Source organism: Ambystoma mexicanum, chromosome 4p (assembly GCF_040938575.1).
Source record: "Ambystoma mexicanum isolate Mex_15411 chromosome 4p, UKY_AmexF1_1, whole genome shotgun sequence".
In the NCBI taxonomy this organism is placed as follows: domain Eukaryota; kingdom Metazoa; phylum Chordata; class Amphibia; order Caudata; family Ambystomatidae; genus Ambystoma; species Ambystoma mexicanum.
In genome coordinates, this window is record NC_090927.1 from 204,016,680 (window position 1) to 204,037,984 (window position 21,305).

At 46.3% G+C, this 21,305-nt stretch overlaps 1 protein-coding gene across 1 annotated transcript in view; it reads right to left on the reverse strand.

The window, feature by feature from the left end:
• Positions 1-21,305, reverse strand: part of KIF13B (kinesin family member 13B) — a 1,451,009-nt gene that overhangs the window by 222,303 nt on the left and 1,207,401 nt on the right. The window contains exons 34-35 of the mRNA XM_069605712.1: positions 17,890-17,967; positions 15,523-15,576 (exon numbers count right to left, since the gene is read on the reverse strand). Coding sequence (XP_069461813.1) covers positions 15,523-15,576; positions 17,890-17,967 — 132 coding nt within the window. The remainder of the gene's footprint in view (positions 1-15,522; positions 15,577-17,889; positions 17,968-21,305) is intronic.

A 21,305-nucleotide genomic window follows, 5' to 3' on the forward strand; every position in this document is an offset into this window, starting at 1 on the left:
CATTGTTGCTTATTTTTCACTGTTCATTCAGTCAGATTGTTTGCATTCCCCCACTTTTACTAGCCATGTCGCTGTCCACTAGTCACATGTCTGACATGGCAATGGTGAAGTGGAGTGACTTTGTTACCTGGATATCATTTGTACACACATGTCCCTGTGCAATTGGACCATTTCAGACTGGCAGCTCCAGGTGAAAAATCTGACCTGTTAGAATTAGAAAAGCAATTACATGCGGGAACTGGACTGAATGAATAGGTGCTGCCCTCCTCTCCATCTTCACTCAATAGCAATGGTACATGCCATCTGTGTGATGGCATGTGTGTTTCACCTGGCAATCACAGGCCAATGTGTGATGCCACTGCCAGGCAGCATGCAGAAAATGTGTTCATTTTCCATCTTGGTGTCATCAGTGTGTGCCATTTGCCTGCACTTCATACGCAGTGAGGGTGCATGCATGGGAGGGTTTTAGTCATGTGGGACATGTGTCAATCAAGTACTGGTTCTCTTGCTTCTCAGCCCTCATTGTGTGCCATGGTGCTAATGCCTGTTTCCATTTCTTTGTTTTCATGTCTTTGCAGGGGAAGACGCACCTGATACTGCTGGGGTTGTGGAGATGGTGCAGACCCAGGAGGGGTCCGAGGGCCGACCAACCACCAGTGAGGGACGTGGTGTGGTGGTGGGGGAGAACCCACAAGTACTGCAGGTCGTGCTCTCAAGGGGTGTCTCTGGCTGCACCTCCCCCGAGCTGTACTCAGGTGTTGATTCGGATGAGACCTACGTGCCGTCGCAGGTGAGTGTTCCAGGGAGGGATTCTGTTCTGTCTCACCCACCTGCACCAGGGTCAGAACCCTCCATGGGGATGTCAGTGTTGGCAGCTACGCCTTCGGTGGTTACGGATGCAGGGTCACACTCCGCGACATCTGATCCTGTTCCTGGGCCAGCAGATCAGAGGGGGAATGCAGTCCTGTAGCCTCAGGCAGTGCCGGCACAGCAAGGCGCAGTTCGCCTTGCCCCAGACAGGTGTGGTGCCCGCCGACGTGGTGGCCGTACGCCACCCGGCAATACCGCATGGGAGCAATCCATTTACGGTATGGCAACCCAACAGGCTGCATCATCCGAGATGATGGCTCAGGCCATGGATAGGGTGGCCACTTCCATTGTCCCCCCAGAAAGGCTGATGGAGCGACTAGAGCAGGCAACCGACTCCATCTGCCAGTCACACAGGGAGGACATGTTGGGGTCCAACAGGGACAGGCGGGCGGCACTGGCGACTCTGCAGGAGGCCATCTCCATTGAGTCCCAGGGCCACAGGGAAGCCCTGAGGCAGGAGCTCCTTCACCTCAGGACGACTCTTGTTGAGCTTGAGGCTTCAACACACCAAAGGACAGAACAGCAGCTGGAGCGTCTCACCCGTACGCTCTCAGCTGAGATGCAGGCAACGAGGGCGGAGGTCCGGGCATCCCGTGAGTTGTTGCATGGGGACCTCCGCACACTCATCCTCCAGAACCAGACCTACCACACCCGCATGCTTGCAGCCATGGAGGAGCAGACTAGGGCCTTGCGTGGGCTGCCTCCCATAGTGCAACCACCTCCGGATGCAGCTGCACAGGGTGATAATAGCGACAGCAGTGATACTCCCACAACAGGGTAGCCGTGTGGGCCATGAGCCCATGGAGGTGTTTTATTTTCCCAGGATCCACGCAGGTGGGTTCTGGTGTGCATCCTGTCCTCGGACCTCCTGGGTGGCCTCCCCAACCCCCCCGGGCCCATCAATGGCCATTTTTGATTGTTTCTTATTTTTATTTTTATTGTTATTTCTTTTATTCCCTATTTTTTTGGGACGATTTGTTGGCTTCCGTGGTTCCTGTGGGCATACGCTGCATTGTGGCTGGGCACATGCAGGCTTGTAATGTATTTGGTTCAGATGCTTGGGTTTGAGTCACACACACCCCTCCTGCTTCCCGTTTCCACGGGCTTGCAAAGGGTGTGCCCAAGTGACAGTGAATTACACAGTGACGTTGGACTCCCATGAGCTGTGTGGGCAGTCTGTAGTCAATACTGTGTATACATTCCTAGTGCATATTGCTGTTGTGTTGTACACTGCATGTTGCATTGATGTGTAACTCATCTTCTGTGTCTACCTCCCAATTTGCAGGTCCCTTCCTCATGTCTACACAAGGACCTCTAGTCTGGAGATGGTGTCCATGTTGGCAGCAGTGCACCTACAACTCTACATGGCGCCAACACTGCACAGTTGGTAGTGGTGGGAGTGCAGGCATTTCCAGGTGGTGAGACTACTAATATGTAACATTTGTGATGTCATGTTAATGGTACTACGTGCTCAAGTATGTTGTTGGTCCGGCATTGCTGTGAGCATTTCAGGTGTTGCAGGTTTCTAATAGGGACACTGTACATAGTGAGACTAGTGTCATGTTGTGGGGATTACTTTGTTTACCTGCAATTAGCATGACATGACAGAGTCCCGCCTCCAGGACATCGACATGGAGTTCGATGATGCCCTGGCCAGCAACATCAACAAGTGAGCCGCAGGACTTGCCCGCTGCCTTTGTATATAGTTATATAGTTAGTTAGTGTTAGGTTTCCTTTATTTGTTTTTATTATTTTGGACCGCTCGGACAATGGCCACTTTTTTGTATATATTTTTTTCATTAGGTAGTAGTAGGTTTCCTTTATGGTGTTGGGCTCATGGACCCTGGTACATTCCTGTATTTAGTTTGTTTTTTGAAGGAACATTTTCTTTTTTTCATTATTGTGTTCACCATGTGGAAATGGTTTTTCATTCTTTTGCTTCTACTTGATATTGCTTTGGTCAACATTTGTTTTTGTATTCCTTTTTCGTTTTTTGATTTTTACTTTTGTTCTCCAACATGGACCATTTATTTTATTATCCACATAGTTGTATGTTTGATTTGTTTACTTATTTTTAATCTTTAATACATTTTTTATTTTTACTTCCACTTGTCTTATTTTGTCTTTGGTTTCATACATGTCATGATATGGGTTTTGACATTCACTTGCAGCCATTGTGTATGTGTGTGTGACGGACATGTGTTCATTTACATACTTGCCATTGGGGTTGTGTCATGTAATTGCATTCACTATGTGGGTGGATGCAATCCTTGCCTGGGTGTTTGTGCTGGGTATGCTGCCCATTACTGCCATGATTGTGTATCGTCAGGACCTGGGGGCAGGGGGACATGGGTGGGGGCCTGGTGGAGGGTGCCCCTGCACTGCTGGGGGGTGGTGGGAGACATGAGTGGGGGCCTGGTGGAGGGTGCCCCTGGTGGCTGGGGGGTGGGGGTGGTGGGTGACATGAGTGGGGGCCTGGTGGAGGGTGCCCCTGCACTGCTGGGGTGTGGAGGTGGTGGGAGACATGAGTGGGGGCCTGGTGGAGGGTGCCCCTGGTGGCTGGGGGGTGGGGGGTGACATGAGTGGGGGCCTGGTGGAGGCTGCCCCTGCACTGCTGGGGTGTGGTGGTGGTGGGAGACATGAGTGGGGGCCTGGTGGAGGGTGACCCTGCACTGCTGGGGTTTTTTGGGTTGTGGGAGACATGAGTGGGGGCCTGGTGGAGGGTGCCCCTGCACTGCTGGGGTGTGGGGGTGGTGGGAGACATGAGTGGGGGCCTGGTGGAGGGTGCCCCTGGTGACTGGGGGGTGGGTGACCTGAGTGGGGGCCTGGTGGAGGGTGCCCCTGCATTGCTGGGGTGTGGGGGTGGTGGGAGACATGAGTGGGGGCCTGGTGGAGGGTGCCCCTGGGGGGTGGGGGTGGTGGGTGACATGAGTGGGGGCCTGGTGGAGGGTGACCCTGCACTGCTGAGGTGTGGGGGTGGTGGGAGACATGAGTGGGGGCCTGGTGGAGGGTGCCCCTGCACTGCTGGGGTGTGGGGGTGGTGGGAGACATGAGTGGGGGCCTGGTGGAGGGTGCCCCTGGTGGCTGGGGTGTGGGGGTGGTGGGAGACATGGGTGGGGGCCTGGTGGAGGGTGCCCCTGGTGACTGGGGGGGTGGGGGTGATAGGGGACATGAGTGGGGGCCTGGTGGAGGGTGACCCTGCACCGCTGGGGGGTGGGGGTGGTGGGAGACATGAGTGGGGGCCTGGTGAAGGGTGCCCCTGGTGGCTGGGGGGTGGGGATGGTGGGTGACATGAGTGGGGGCCTGGTGGAGGGTGCCCCTGCACTGCTGGGGCGTGGGGGTGGTGGGAGACATGAGTGGGGGCCTGGTGGAGGGTGCCCCTGGTGGCTGGGGGGTGGGGGTGGTGGGTGACATGAGTGGGGGCCTGGTGGAGGCTGCCCCTGCACTGCTGGGGTGTGGGGGTGGTGGGAGACATGAGTGGGGGGCCTGGTGGAGGGTGCCCCTGGTGGCTGGGGTGTGAGGGTGGTGGGAGACATGAGTGGGGGCCTGGTGGAGGGTGCCCCTGGTGGCTGGGGGGTGGGGGTGGTGGGTGACATGAGTGGGGGCCTGGTGGAGGCTGCCCCTGCACTGCTGGGGTGTGGGGGTGGTGGGAGACATGAGTGGGGGCCTGGTGGAGGGTGACCCTGCACTGCTGGGGTGTGGGGGGAGACATGAGTGGGGGCCTGGTGGAGGGTGCCCCTGGTGGCTGGGGGTGGTGGGTGACATGAGTGGGGGCCTGGTGGAGGCTGCCCCTGCACTGCTGGGGTGTGGGGGTGGTGGGAGACATGAGTGGGGGCCTGGTGGAGGGTGACCCTGCACTGCTGGGGGGTGGGGGTGGTGGGAGACATGAGTGGGGGCCTGGTGGAGGGTGCCCCTGGTGGCTGGGGGGTGGGGGTGGTGGGTGACATGAGTGGGGGCCTGGTGGAGGCTGCCCCTGCACTGCTGGGGTTTGGGGGTGGTGGGAGACATGAGTGGGGGCCTGGTGGAGGGTGCCCCTGCACTGCTAGGGTGTGGGGGTGGTGGGAGACATGAGTGGGGGCCTGGTGGAGGGTGACCCTGCACTGCTGGGGTGTGGGGGTGGTGGGAGACATGAGTGGGGGCCTGGTGGAGGGTGACCCTGGTGGCTAGGGGGTGGGGGTGGTGGGAGACATGAGTTGGACATGGGTGGGGGCCTGCTGGCAGGTGCCCCACAGTGCTGGGGGGTGGGGGTGCAAGGGGACATGAGTTGGTGTTCATTAGTTCAAGGAGACATGTGCCTTTGCTGGGGGGCATGCCCATGTTGGGTGGGCTGCCTGCGGGACATGACCAGGGATGCAGGGTAGTCCTCTGTGGTGTGGGCTGGCTGCAGGGGCCGTGGAGGGTGTACAGGGTACACCTGGGAGGACCCACACTGTCAAATCACATGTGGAACTTCCCGCGCACCCCTGAAATACACGCGCCCAGGCTATTCGCGTGTGGAACTTCCCGCGCACCCCTGAAATACACGCACCCAGGCTATTCGCGTGTGGAACTCCCTGCGCACCCCTGAAATACACGCGCCCCCAGGCTATTCGCGTGTGGAACTTCCCGCGCACCCCTGAAATACACGCGCCCAGGCTATTCGCGTGTGGAACTTCCCGCGCACCCTTGAAATACACGCACCCAGGCTATTCGCGTGTGGAACTCCCCGCGCACCCCTGAAATACACGCGCCCCCAGGCTATTCGCGTGTGGAACTTCCCGCGCACCCCTGAAATACACGCGCCCAGGCTATTCGCGTGTGGAACTTCCCGCGCACCCCTGAAATACACGCGCCCAGGCTATTCGCGTGTGGAACTTCCCGCGCACCCCTCAAATACACGCGCCCAGGCTATTCGCGTGTGGAACTTCCCGCGCACCCCTGAAATACACGCGCCCAGGCTATTCGCGTGTGGAACTTCCCGCGCACCCCTGGAATACACGTAGCCCGCTCCCCCAGGCCCGATCGCGTGAGGAACTTCACGCGAACCCCTGTAATACACGTAGCCCGCTCCCCCAGGCCCGATCGCGTGTGAAACTTCACGCGAACCCCTGAAATACACGTAGCCCGCTCCCCCAGGCCCGATCGCGTGAATAACTTCACGCGAACCCCTGTGATGCACGTACCCTGCTGAAATCGCGTGTTAGACTTCCCGCGCACCCCGGTATACACGCACACGTATTTTTTGTCAGCGGGTGTCCGTGTTTGTGGGTACCCCTTTGCACGTCATTTTTCCTGGAGGGCCACAGTATGGGACATTCATCATGGCAGTATATAGGTGCTATTTGTTGGCGCACCTTTTGGCGCACATTTCTTACAGCCGCAGAGACGCTACCGCCTGCTTTCTTGTGGCGGTCGTGTTTGTGCCTGTGCGCTGGTTTGAGCGTGCGCTTTTTTCCCCTATTCTATTCCATGAATACGTGTTGTAGGCGAGCATGTGGGCGTTCCGCGCACTTGTGCCCTGTACTTCCCCCGTGACGCCCACGTTTTGGCAAGTTGTTCCCCATTCCGAGTGTTACGCCCGTGTTCCGCCTACTTTTGTTGCGTGCGCCGCGCTATGTGCGAATTCCGCTGTGGCCTGTGCGATTTTCGCTGTGACCTGGCGCACGCTGTTAGATGGCCTGTGCGCCAACGTGCGCCGCGCACTTTTTTATCGCACATCCGCTGGTTTTCTCGCGCACGGCCTTCCATGAATCGACGTGCGCTGCTTTTCGTGCGATTTTCGCACTTGCACTGCGATTTTCGCTATTCCACTGCGATTCGCACGTTTTTGCCCACTTGCGCCGCGCTAATTATTCCATGAATCGGCCTGTGTGTTTCTAATACTTGTGCTTTTAATAGTTTGCCAAATGGCCCTAGTATCATGTTTGCAGATGGACTTCATCAGTGCGCAGTTGGTGTTATTATAATTCAATATACGCACCTGTCTCATCCTATTTTTATACTTCATCAAAACTCGCTTGCGGAGAGTATTGTAGTTTGAGGCAAATAGTTCATTATTTTTTAGCCTCTTTAGTTCCCTATTCTTTTCCTTTTTTAATTTTTTACACTCCGGATCAAAGTGATGAGTATGATTTCTCGCATTCAGAGGATATTTTTCACCAAAATATATTAAAGCCTTGTTAATCGCTTTTACACACATTGCTTCTTTTTGAGAAATTGACTTTAGTAGATTTAAATTTTCATTTGCTACATAACTTGTGCAAATTGTTTACAAAGCCCAGGGTTCCATCTTAAGGATAATGAACCGCAATGTCGCTCCGGGAATATTAAACAAAGGTCGATAGCCAACATCAGACAGTCAATTTGTAAACGTATTGATAACGGGGCACGGTCTCCATATATTATTGGGCCATTCCTTACTAAAGTAGATAAAGAACGTATATTATGTGATATACATATATGGTCTATCCTTGAGGAAGAAGCGCCCCGATTCCAAGTACATTTCAGTGTCTTATCACATTCAATAATGTCAATATCTAAGCCACTAAAATAAGATTTCCAACTGTTACCTCTCACCTGAGCAGAACTTAATGCTCCACTTGCCTGGGAATCAATCGTTATCTGGTAGCAATCGGAATTGAAATCTCCACCAATTATGATCTCATGATTACCATGATGAAGAAACAAGGTTTCTAGGCAGTTATCTATTTCATCAAATATTGTTTCAATTGGAATAGTTGTTGGGTTTCAGTAAATATTTAGTAAGAAAATTGATTTGTAATTTCTGTTACTTAAATTCAATAATACATCAAAAAGACTCACAGATTCCCAAACAAGTTGTGAGTGGCATATAATATTTACTGCAATGGCGAGTCCACCAGAGGGACGGTCGCTATTTGCCCTAGACGCAGGTGAGCAGTATGTTCTATACTCCGGAATGGAAAATGCATCAATTTTCATAGTTTCTTCTATCAATATAATGGATGGACGGTGGGATATATGTAGCATATGGAACCAGTTCTGAAACTTGAGAAAACCACAGGAATTCCATGAGATGATAGTTAACTCATTACCAATGGATGGCTAGGGCAGTGCACTTTCACTGCTGGAGTTCAAGACTGCTCTTAACATCGGTTCTAGCCAGATCATATCTTTACTCTTCCCTGCTAATAGCAACATTTCAGATAACAGTAACAAGGGAAAGACCTTGTTCCTTGATCTCCGCCCTACATGGCCAGATAAGCTTCAGAATAGCCTCTAAGGGCAGATGGCATATCATTCTGTGATTATTTAATCTTTGAAGTGATATTCTAGTTAGATCATTAGAAGTGATGTTTCTCAATTGTGGAATACGAGATAGAAGTGCAAAAAAATCTGAGCGGTTAATACGCATAGTACCAAGTAATTCCGCTGTTCCTTCAAAACCAATGATAGTCTCTTTTTTTACGACAGGTTGCAAATTCAACAAAGGGCCTAAAATCTGAGAAGCTGTGAGGCGCAAGTATCATTGGGTAATGAACAAGTAATTAAGTCATCTTTTCGAGGTATGAGGTCCACTATTGTTGGTACAGAACCGTGGTTATCAGAATTCTCTGTGAGTTAATTAATTACAGTTTGATGAGAATACCCTCCTCTAATGCTTGTCTCAGGGACTTCAAGATTTCAGCACGATTCTCAGTACTATCAGATTTTGGTAAAATGTTCAGAAACTCTTTGGATAAGCCTGTCCCATGTAAGTGCATTTCTTGACATGCCTTAATATTTGGTGGTAATTGTTGATTTTGTTGGCCTTTGACTTCCTTATATAAATCAGATTTTGGCATTGGTAGATAAAGTCCTTGTTTTACTGGCACCATTAATTATAATAAAGTTGTCATCTTTTGGGGTGCAGTAATATTATTGTTAGGACAGTTTTTCTGAAGTCCAACTAAGGGCTTAGCAAAACCATTCTACTGAGGCAATACAAGACTCCACTCTTAGTATAAGGCTGTACCACCTGAGTTAGGGGTAGCGTAGACAGATCAGCCAGGCTTATCTTAGGAGGGAGAGAGGGCAGTAGATACAGTACAAGTGAAAATTGTAATACAAATGATCCAAAGAAACCCTGAAACACTATGTATTGTAAAAGTAACGGATTTATTTAAATACAGGTAGGCCCAGATAAATCTAGGGGTTAAGTAAGAACTAACACATTATAAGAAATCACAATATAAAACAACACTATACTTGAAAGCACACAGGCACAAGTATATACCTTATTTGGAACACCTAACAGTAGTTCTAGGGAAGTCAAAACCTTGTTAAACACCTTTAGTATAGGTCAAGCCTATTCTTTGGGGGTAAAAGACCAATGGTTACTTTCAGATTACTTTTGGTAATACAAGGGCAATAGGTCCTTCCAGTTGTACAGTGACTCTTGGAACAAATCACAAACAGTCAACTGGATAATTTACTTTTGGTGAATAGTGAAACACTTATTCTAGGAGCAGTAAAAACCTATAACTATTTTTGTCATAACACACAGTTATACCAGGTGAGTAAAACCTAGGGATGTAATATGCAATTACAGATGCTTTGGAAATCAGGGAACCCCAGATTGAGGTAAGCAATAACTCTGGTAACTTGTTTTGGATGGCACACAGCTAACACAAGGTAAGTAAAACCCACTTACTTTAACTTCACAATGAAGGGGAAAGTAAAATCCAATGTCACACTTTACTGAATAATTATTCTAGGTAGGCAACAACCTAATGTAGACCTATTAAGGACAGGTTAGCAGGAAGTCAAGGGAAGCAAGACCCAGTTGGGGGACACTCATACAGTTATCCTAACAGGACTAACCTGGTGATACCAACAGTTGGAGGACACTCATACAATTACCCTATAGAAATAATCTGGTGAAACCAACACATTACTTTTGTAAAGAGGCACAACCTAATCACAGGAGAGTAAAACACCTTTACATCTTTCTTTTAGACTGGCAAAACAGTGGCTAAGGAAGAAAAGATATTAACCATACTTTTAAGAATAGTGCATCACACATTCAAGATCAGTAAGAACTTTGGTAACTGGTCACTCTTGGAATTACAGTTACCCACCAACTCTTTACAAGTAAACAAACACATTCGATTTCTTTTCTAGGCAGAAGTCCCAATCCCTTCAAAGTCTTTCCCTTAGAGCAGGAGTGGTCTCAGTGGCAGAAGGGGGGTCACTAAGACTAGTGACCAACAGGCAGTGTTAGAATACGTTCTTTAGTAGAAAAAGTCAGTTTCCTTAGGAAAACTGGCAAACAAGTGAGTACTTTACTTCTAGGGTTAGAAGAGGGTCCAGGGGCTTCACAGAAGACACTCCAGCAGGATTCTAGCAGTGGGACTGGGTGTACTGGACGAGGGACCTCCCAATCACAGAAAACACCCCAGGACTTCAGAGAAATCCCAACAGGCTTAAGGTAAGTATATACCCAAGCCAACACAGTATCTCAGCAATGAAGAAGAGATTGCAGCAGGAGAACTTCAGGGACTGCAGCCAAATACCCGGTCAGTGGATTCCTTGTCCTGGAGACTGAACACAAGACCTCAGAAGGCTCTAGGCAAGATTTCTCTCACGGCTGAATGCGGTTCTGCGGGTTTGGCGCCTTTTCAAGGAGCACATAAGAAGACAGAACATTGCGATTGAATTCTCATCATTTAAAAGGTCCAGCACTCTTCTGAGGGGACTTTTTGGACTCGATTCGTGTCTCTGGAGATACACCAGGATGCCCCCAAAGTGTCAGCGAGATTCGGAAGACCGTGCACCGCACAGTGGCAGGAGGTCCCAGGGTATTGGGGTATTGCAAGAACGCAAGGTCGCAGCAACCCGTGGGATGGCTCAAAATGCAGGTCTTCTTGAGTCTAGTGGGTCTCACCAGGCTCTGGGTTTGGGTCTTTGTTTTCGGAGACCCCAGGTCGATCGGAAGGAAGGGCTGCAGCAGGCTCCGGTTACACAGCAGGCTCTCCGGTCGCTGGAAATCATTGCTGCCGCTTTTCCTTCGTCATCCTCTTCGGTTTTCTGTTCCAGTGGTCGACATGACTTCAGCTTCCAGATTTCTAGTATTTATCAGGAACTGCAACACAACCTCTGCATTCTCTCCCCGCATTTTGCAAGAAAGGGGCGTCCGGCTGTCCAATCAGGACAGCCAACCCACCACTGGGATTTGGCCCAGTTGAAAGAAGACCTAAGACAAAGGAGGTGTAAGTTTTGGACTCCTCCCCCACTTCCTGTGCTTACAGACTGACTGGAGCGTGGGCGGGGTGTCCAGGGTTCTCCCGCCAAAGACAAAACTCAAACAAAGGATTTTCCCGCCCTGGATGTCAGGGGAAGGAACAAGAAACGACAAGAAACACTAAAATGGCAGAAAAAGAAGACAGGGGCCATTTTGGTAAAATGAGCACCCTTAGGTGCCTTTACTGTAGCTGTAATTACAGCCCGCGGTAAAGGTGCACCAAATTAGTAAAAGGTATCACTGCCACCAGCCATTAAAGGTACGCTTGTCACTGTAACAGAATTGTTACAGTTTAAATGTGAAAGGGGATACCTTGTATCTCTCCACATAAGGTAGGGTGTGCTCACAGAATAAAAATGTAAAAGGGATCCAAAGATCCTTTCTACCCTTGGGAACTGTAGTTCACTCAAGGTTAGCACAAGAAAGTTAAATGGGGAGCCCCTAAGGCAACCCAGCACTTATTGCCAATAAGTTGTTAGACATGATAACTTTAAAAAGACAGTATGGAGAGTCTTAAAAATGACACCCATAAAAAGAGTTAAAGATCAGGTGAGTGTGGAAAAATGTTCCCACTCACTGAGGTATTAATGAAAAATATCCCACTAGAAAAGCAAAAAGTTCTGGAGTTGAACCAGGAAAAGAAGATTTACCATCTCTGTAGGAATCTTACCTAACAATTATCAGTAGAATGCATTTCCAAACAGGCTTCACTATAAGATTTCCTTTTGTTAGTTTCCATATCACAGTGTGTCATTGACATTAAACTAGGCATTTCAGATACAGTTTTAGCAGACAATGGCAAGGTAGCTACAGATGTCGTACAAGATCTTCCATTTGATGGAAAATAATAGTTTAGATTTTTTTGCTCTTTTGTGATTAAGCTAGGTATACCAACAGTACCTTCAGGGGAATCCTTTGGTATATTAATGCCTTTACGGTTTGGATCATGTGACGGCTTTTGCACTGGAATAGGAGAAGCAGCTGTTGGTATATTGGGAATATCTATCTGAGGCGATAGAGCCATTTTTTGTAAACCAAGTACTGGTGAAGGAATGACGGCCATCGTTACAGGCAGTAAAACAGCTTGACTCAAAAGAGAGAGTTGGGCTACATCTATCGTATCCTCATCAGCAATCTCCATCGGTTTAGCTGTGCCAGAGATTTCGGAATGCTTTAAATTGGCGGTGGAAGCCATGGTCTCAGCTTTTGGTTTATTTTTTCCCTCTTGCAGTATTTCCCTTTGTCTTTTTGCACTTCGTTTAATAGCGCGTATATGATTTTTTTTGGTACGACGTGACAAAGCTGGTGTTTATTTCAGCCGTAACCAGTCCATTCTGTTTATTTTCAAGTTGCTCCATTGCCTTAAGGAGCAGAGTTGGACTATCAGGTTGCACTGCTTCATTGGAAGAGTCGATTTTGTGCACTGCTATGTTGTGCATTAATTCATTAATAGATGCCTTCAGATCATCAGATTCATGTTTTGTGCAACATGTACAGCTTTTATCGTCGATTATTTTACTTTTTAAATCATGATTAACTGTGAGTGAAGCCAGGCACCCGTCATCTGCTAGAATTCGCATGGCTTTTTCAGCAGTCCCTGGCAAAGAACCGGAGTTAGAGACTTTATAAGATGTATTTTTAATAGCCGTGAGGGTCTCGAATGCAAGGATAAATCCTTCAGTTTGATCAATTTTAGAAGAGATGTGTCTCATTGAGCCCTTTATTTCACGAAGTTCCAAATGGGACAAATCGTGGCCTTTATCCAGTAAATCCAGTATCCTGATTATTACTGGAAAGGTCGGAAGAACACTCCTCCATTATATCACTGGAGTGTGATTTTAGAGATGCCTCAGATAGGCTATAATTTAAAGTCGGTTGTCTTGGTTCAGGTGATAGAAGTGATTGATCCAATAGTGCTCCTCTCAAGTTGTTCATTTTACTGGCACAATCAGGCAAGTGATTTACACATGTATCAGGGCCATGGGCATCTAGCCCTCGTGTCACAGGTGAATACACAGCCTTCTCCAAGTTCCTTATAACAAAGGGTGTTAACATACCAATAGATTCTTGAATATTCCTATTTACTTCAGCCATGTTTTCCAACTCTGTTTTAATTGGTTCCTTGAATGTGGAGCACACCGTTAATGATTTTGAGTGCCATTTTGTTAATTCTTTTATATTGTCATTAGATAGGTTCCATCGACCATATGCAAATCAACCTTGCGGCCTTGGGAACCACTATCCAATGTTCCCAGCTCAGATCCCACACACGGCTCGCTTGTGGGAAAAACCTGCTTTGGCCTGTGTGTGTTAACAATGTTAACACGTACACCAAGGCATCCAGGACTGTCTTGTGGCCTTGTAGGGCACATTCTTTCTTAGAACAAACATTGGCAACAATTATAGAACAAAGAGTTTCTGTGAAAGTTTGCAGCGTGGGCCTCTCGAGTCAGTGCTTGGGCCTATTCAGATTTCCCCTTCAGGCTTGCGGCCTGTGTCCAACAAACTGCATTCTACATGGCCATGCAGGTCCTATGCTTCGACTATGGCTATTTAATATCTGCAAAATGGTGTCTGCTGATATACGCGCACTAGGTTTAAACATTTAAATTGCATACAATATTATGATTGTGTGAGGACCTTTAGAGGGCCTCCTCCCCTGGTCGATTATAGTTCTTCCAACGGGGCTTGCTTTATCCTAAAACGCCTTGGGGGGTGGGATGGGTTTGCTCCCTTCCCAACACAGGCATACTAATACTAGTGATAGGTTGCTTATTTCTCAAGTTGTTTACAGCTTGGTGCACCAGTTGCATGAACTCAATTATCACTACTGCTTTGCACACTACAGTAGAACATAAACTCACCCATGAAGAATATCTTTGACTAACATTACAGCATGAGGGTTTAGAATGACCCACCCTATAAAGGGGAACGGGGGGGAACTGTGAGGTTGCCATTTTGGTTGCTATACTCTCTGCCATATTAAGTCGCTGCTATTAAGCAAAGGAACACTTGGGATTATAAATAGTATTCATTCTGGTAGTGTGCACCAATTGCATAATGAGCAGTGGGCAACTTCACAAAGTGGCTTGCGAACTCCACCCAGACCAAGGCAGTTAGCAGCTAAGACAGCAAACCTTATCCTGAGAGATGTTACAGTTTGTACTAAGAAGCAAGGTGGAAGCCATTTGCCGCTTACAAAAAAGTCTTATCATGGCCATGAAAACGGTCCCCTTCTGCTGAGTGACAACTGATCATCAAGAGCGCGAGTTACGCAATGAACAAGTGAGTATACAATGGTCCAAAACTAGTTCTGAATGATCATGGGGCGCTGGGGAGTCCAGAACAACTGTAAATCAAAAGGATTTAGCATCTGTGTTTATTTATTGCATTCATGTAACACCCCGACTCGGGGGTTATAACAGCATTTGTACAGAAAGAAGGTTAAGCATTTAATATTTTACAATGAGGTGACTGAAGCGTTAGTGTTAATCATTGTGTTGTGTTTGAATGGGGGTTGGAACAATCAACTTGTTATGCTCGGTTACCAGTTTTCTTATTTTACGTTGTGGATAATGTTGCATGTGTGAGGAACAGGGAGGTCACCAGCCCACCTCCGATAAGCAACACAATGTCAGGTCCTCACTAATAAACTGCGCCACAATTTTAAGCTTGGTTTCAAAAATATTTATTTTAAACAGAACATTTCTACTCCTTTAAGAGTGTACCTCTGATGACACGTGTTTCAGCACTCTAATTGCCCTTTTCAAACCAGGGCATTACTTTGCACAAACATTTGTATTACTACCAATACGTGTATTGTTCATTGTAATGTCGTTGGGTGGCAATATTATGGGTTAATTCCACCGATCGAACATCTAGTGCCTCGTACAGCGTCGGCTCTCCGGATAGTTTTAATCATATTTGTCAATCAATCAGATTTTCAAGTTTTCTGAAGGTTTGATAGGAAAGCTCATTTCTGATGTTGGGAGGAAGTGAGTTCCATAGGTAGGGCACTGTGACTAAGTGTGTGTACAAATAGGACAATATTCACAATACAAATATTGGATTCAATAGTTGTTCCACTTCCAATTTAGGTTTTTCATGAAGAAATTTAACAGTTTACAACAAAAGCTTGGCTATAGAAAAATCAATCTAACACAAACATTTAAGATTTCAATTTTTGTGAGCAAATCACTCAAGCTGTGTTTGGGAATTAGTACAAAATGCAGACTTTGGAGGTGACTGAAATAACCTCTTGAGATCCTGTCTTGATACTATGGTGATGCACCAATGTGTTTGGTACATCTAAAAGACGCAGCAACACATTTGTAGAGCCTAAAATCAAAAGAGTGAGCAAATGCTATGAGAACGCAGCACAATGTATCAAAGCACTTTACCAAACTACTTGCCTTGTTATTGCTGAGGTTATGTTGTGGAGAAAGATCCTGACGGCTCCCTGACAACTGAAATGAAAGGTAAACAGACACAAAGTTACCTCAAGAAATTGAATAAACATGGAGCAAACAGGTTGTTGCATGAAAACAAATGAAAATATTTGAAATAGCACCAGCAATAACTTATCACACTACTCATCTGTTCTAACCTTTACAGAGTGGAAGCTTATCACACGTTAACATTTCATTTCTTGATCTACCCCGTCCAAAGGATATCAAGGTCAGCTTACTGTATTTGATCATAAAGTGTAAGAATTCATTAAACGATAACAGAAAGGTACTATTTGGTAAAAAATTGATTGGTTTTTCTAAATAGTTTATAAGTGCACTAAATTCACAATAAAACAACTTTTGAAATTCAGCTTAGTGGTCCTAGATTGAATTAAACTTTTATCAATTACCTCCTAGAAACAGCATGGTTTGGTCACCAAGGACTATTTGGGCACTGGATGGTGGTCTGTATAAACATACATTCAAAGAAGGAAGAAGATAACGTCCACCTGAACGGTCCAGTACAATCAGCCAATACTTCATCTGGAAACCTCCCCCTCCCCCTAATATTTGTGGTCTGACCAAACTAGGAGATCTCTTTGCTAGCTGCATCCTTTTTAAAATCCTGAATCTTTGTGTCCATCACTACCACACGTGCTGCATTCCCACACTGCATAAGGAGTTTGCCTTTTACACTTGCCAATGGCAATCCTGTGTAAGACTCAACTTCCACTGAATCCTTGATGGTTCTTGAATGCCCTCCGATGCAGTCATGATCCAATTCATACAAGCCATTATCAAAATCCTTGGCTGGAACAAAGGCAAGGGCACGACTAGTGTCAGACTTTTCTTTGGCTGACTTTGTCACTGTGATGGACATGCTGATAAACTAAACACTTTATACATCAGACATAAAGACCTGTGTTTACTCCAACAATAGCTTTACATAAATAAATGCTTTTAGTCAAAATTTGTAGATCATGACTACTTCCCCAACCTGAGCACAGTAGGGAGGGCAGATAAGGGGTGGAGAGGTCCCTGCATCTAGTAGCGCTATCAACATTTTAAGTAAAACATTTTTTTAAAGCTGTACAAACACTTGTGACTCTTGTGTACTAATTCTCGAGTTCCTACTGAAGAGGACCCACCATTTCAGAATCCAATGTTGCTTATGTGAACCACCATCCTTCACGGGGGAACTTCCTATGCTGCAACAGTATGTGTACATTTTGCATAACTTCTCCTGAATGTAGCTGAAGGCAAAGGCCACTTACATCAGCATTGGATATTTGATTACAGAAGTAACAAAAACATTTAAAAAAGGTAGGTATATCAAGCCTGCAATATTCAAATATTCATATTTTGAACTATAGTGGGGCATAGTCTTATGAAGAAAAGTGGCCCCATACATTTATGTGAGTTAACAGTTGCATTCATACAAATGAGATTTCATGTCAATGTCCATTCGAATTAATTTCCATAAAAAGTAGGGGATTTCTTTATATTGTGTTTAGGTCAAATAAGGATTCTTGATGCTTGTGAAACAGCAACGTGCCAAAAAAACCACCACTTTCAGTGTAGGTAAAGGCAAACATATGTTGCCTGTTGAGCGGGCTGCAGAATTTATCCTCGCATTTTAATGGCCAATGAGTAAAGAAACTGTAATGACTGAAAGATGAGGGCCCAACATTTTTCTATGACTTTGGACTTCATATATCAAGCAGTATACAGAAATTCACAAATATACACCCGAAATGGGTAGATATAATTTCCCACGCCAAAAAAAAAAAAAAGATGCCAGTGCCATGGGACAACTGCAGAGGATTTCGAAAGGGTTTATTCACGCTCCTTGGAAATCCTACCAGCGCCAAAATAAAAGATTTAGTGCAATTGCAGGAGGGCAAAAAATATGAAATCCTATAAAAGGGCATGTCTCTCTTCTAAAGCAAGACAATGTTACTCAAATAATCCATTATTTAAAAAGTGCTTTCATCAAAGTATGCAAAGAACATGTATTGCTGCCCTAGTGGAATGAGAAATTCTATCCAATCCCCAAGGTTGATCCAACAATACTCAGATTAGAACATGTAGGTTTCACACAAATATCAACTACGAATGCAAATCGCACTGAGCTATCTTATACAGAGAGGTTCAAAATGAATGCTCCGTGCACCTCAAAAAGTGAAAACTGCATAGAAAAATTGATAAACTCCGATTTCTGAAGGTCTGGAACTGTGTGGAGGATCACTTGAGCCTCGACACCACAAGAGACGCAGAGAAAATTGAGTATACCAGGTACATGAAGACAGGGGCAGGCAGAAGAACACTCACCCGATGTACATTGGGCGAGCTCAGGCTCCTTCTGTTCAGTTTGCCTTTTCCTGTTAATTGCTCCTTCACTGCAACCTCCTGCAAAAAATGTAAACACATTAGAAATTTCAAAAAGCATCGCCAGTCAGACTGCTATAAAGGGTAAGATAGGGCAAGGACTGCACCTCTGTTGGGACAGAGCGCTACACATTTATCCAAGACCTGCTTTTTATGGAAGTTTCTGTCATTCAACGTCATCCGTCAGTCAGGCAGGACCTTTATCTGTAGGAGCTGCTGTATACAAGTACCCTCCTTGCGTCACCTTTAATGTCTTCCTAGTGGAAGGGATCATTCTTGCAGATCAAGTCCCATAAGAGCCTGGTTTACCCACGGGGAGAGTCGCATAGAACATACATGAATGTGCGTTTTTGAAGAAAGAAACTGAAACATTATCAAAGGGTATTCTGAATTTCTCATTCCTCCAACTGTTCTTCATGCAGTGAATCTTTTCCCTAAAACTACACAAATGCAACAAGTGAATTACAGCATGAAATCCAGACCTGTCTTTCCGCTATAAACATTGAGGGCTTCACATCCAAGCTGTGCCAAATGCTTTGGGTTCCACATCGACAGACACCTCTCCAACGCGCACATGGCAAGGAAGACACAAACTGTGACACCAACTTTACCTGCTGCGGATCATCAAGCCCTTCATACCAGCAAACAACTTCAAGCATTGGTCCTCTCCCTCCTGGAAGGCCTTTTGGTGACCACCCAAGCACACCAGACATGTGTCCAATATGCTGCAGCACGACTCAAAGGTCTCAGCAAATTCAACCACATCACCAGTCTCTCCCGCTGCAAGCACATATCTCATTCAAATCCTGCTGCATCGTCTACACGACCATCACACTTAAGTCCCCAAGCTACCTCGCAGAGAACCCCAGCATAGCCGGAGGCCTATGATCCACCAAAATCAAGGCTGGTACCGGAAGGAAAGAACCCGAAGACCGGCCTTCTCCGTGTACATCCCAGACTCCTCGTCAACAGCAGACTTGCTTCTACGTTTCAGGAAACAGCTCAAGACCTTCCCTCTACAAGGAATGGCTCTTCTTTAAGACCTAGACACCCCTTTGGAATCCACCCAACGTGAGACTGGGTGATCTGCTCCTCAGTTTTCTCCCCTGGTTGCCTGTAGATCCCCTGCTGACAAATTGACCACACTCCACCTGCACGGTTGTTAGCTCCCCGCTCGCTAGTATTGATGCCCTGTGATCTGGTTCCCTTGCTACGAGCTTCCCCCTATCACTTGTGAAGTGCTCAGCTACTTCCCGAAGCAAGGTCTCTGCTCAATAAATACCATAATAATAAAAAAAGGTAAAACTTCTCAAGATACAGTCAGCAAAACTCAGTACAAGCATAAATAGAATATAGCACAAAAACACAGGCGCAACATAGGAAAAACACAAACAGGAACATGAATACAAGGTTATATGTCTTAGGTCCCGGGTGCTTGGAACATTTCAGAAACTGGTCCGTGGACTTGTCCATAGGAAAAGGACATACCTCATATAATCTTCCCAAGAAATAACCTTGGAAACCTCATCACCCCAACAAATTTGACCACGTCAAATAAAGATACAATGCAGTTCCGAAACATTGAACTCTACTAAGTAGGAATGCCCAGTCTATTGGACATCCCGCTAATGAGAGCTCTTTCGTAATCAGTGACTCGTGTATTAGTAATGAAGACCAAAATTTGGCGCTGCAAAGTGACTTCAGTATGCGATTTGCAGGGTACAAGAAATCAAATAAACACAAATTGGATAAGGAGTTTAACACCACAGTCATTAAAATATGTAGAGTGGTAGTTAGGAGCACACATCCATAAGTGTGAGAGTTAATATAGAACACTGCAAACCAGTGGTGTATGACAACTTCCCTAAACAGTACAATTTTAGGAGGCTAATCAAAGAGAAGCAAAAACTTTTAATGACAAACTAGCGGGGCAAGAGATCCATTCTACACAAAATGGGCTCAAATGTTCTTGACACCTCTGACACAGAGGACTCACTTTTGGACTTCAGCCAAAAGAGAAGAGATAAGCATTGCCATTAATGCAATTGATTATATATAGTATGGCTCTTGTAGAATTGCTCTTTTATGGCTTCATGCAACAGGTGCAAGAAGCAATTTAGTCGTATAACTAAGTATTCCTCAGGGTAAGACCGACATCTCCAATATAAAATGGAAACCCACTCTTATTAGGAAAAAAGAAGACTTACATCAATTGTAACGAGCAACAGTTTGGTGTCCAGTGGAACCCTGCAAGCATATCCTGTAGGGTATTCAAATTAGACAAAATGTGCATACAAGATGATATAAGACCGAGCAGTGACTTCTAGTTATGTACTGAACAAGGAGTTGCCATAAAGAAAAAGCAAGCTCTCTGCTGGGGGACTATTATTCTGTTTCTTGAAGAGTGCATCTGCCTCATCTCAGTATTGAATTTGGTGCCCAAGAGCAAGGCATACTGGGATGCCTCGAGGACAAACTTTCACTGGCTGATGGAGAATCTGAGTGCATGGAGGATCAGGCCTGTGTTCTGCAGACAGGCCTCTTGTGACTTCAGCCACTCATCCATGTGGGATTAGACGTGCATGTCATGAAGTTGCTTATGGGATGCCAGAGGAGCAGGGGCTTATGTCAAGACTGGTGGAGCTGCTGAGTCGAGGCCGAATGGGAGCACTCAGGATTAGTGCATTCCGCCTATAACAAACCATAGGGAACCCCTGTGAGCCTGCTGGATGGAGATGTGAAAGTAGACATCCTCCTGTCTATTGTCAGTAAGTGGACTCTCTTTTTAATTCCTAAGATAATTGGTTGTCATTGATCTAGAATCTGTAGCCAGTCCAGATTAATTTCCGTTATATGAACATAACTAAATTGGAAAGTCTTCTGGCTTAGGTGAAGGGGCTATTGTGCCTCACCCCTCTTCTTTAAGAGAGATTGGCTCTGCTGCAGCAGAGGCATGATGATGTGTTGGGGAGCACAGGTGGATATACCCAAAGCAGAACATGTGGATGTACTCTATAGCATCCATTTGTCTGATGTTATGGATTTCCATTTGCTGATTAAAGAGAGAACCCGGTTGGGTGCAGAATGTTGGTGGCGAGAGTAATTATTTTGTGGAATAGGACAGGCACTGGCGAGAACACCTCTTTCCTCTGCCACCTTCTGAGGTCTTGTAAGATTGGAAGGTGAGGAGTAATGTCTCTGGTATGATTGTGAGAATCTACACAACGACTCTCCAGAGCCTCAAAACATGATAGAACCCAGGGTCCTGCAGTGTTCCTATCTGTCTCAATTTTAATGGTGCCGCCCAGAACGTATTCAAATAGCTATTTTCCCAAAAAAGGGTCCGACAAGGATTCTAG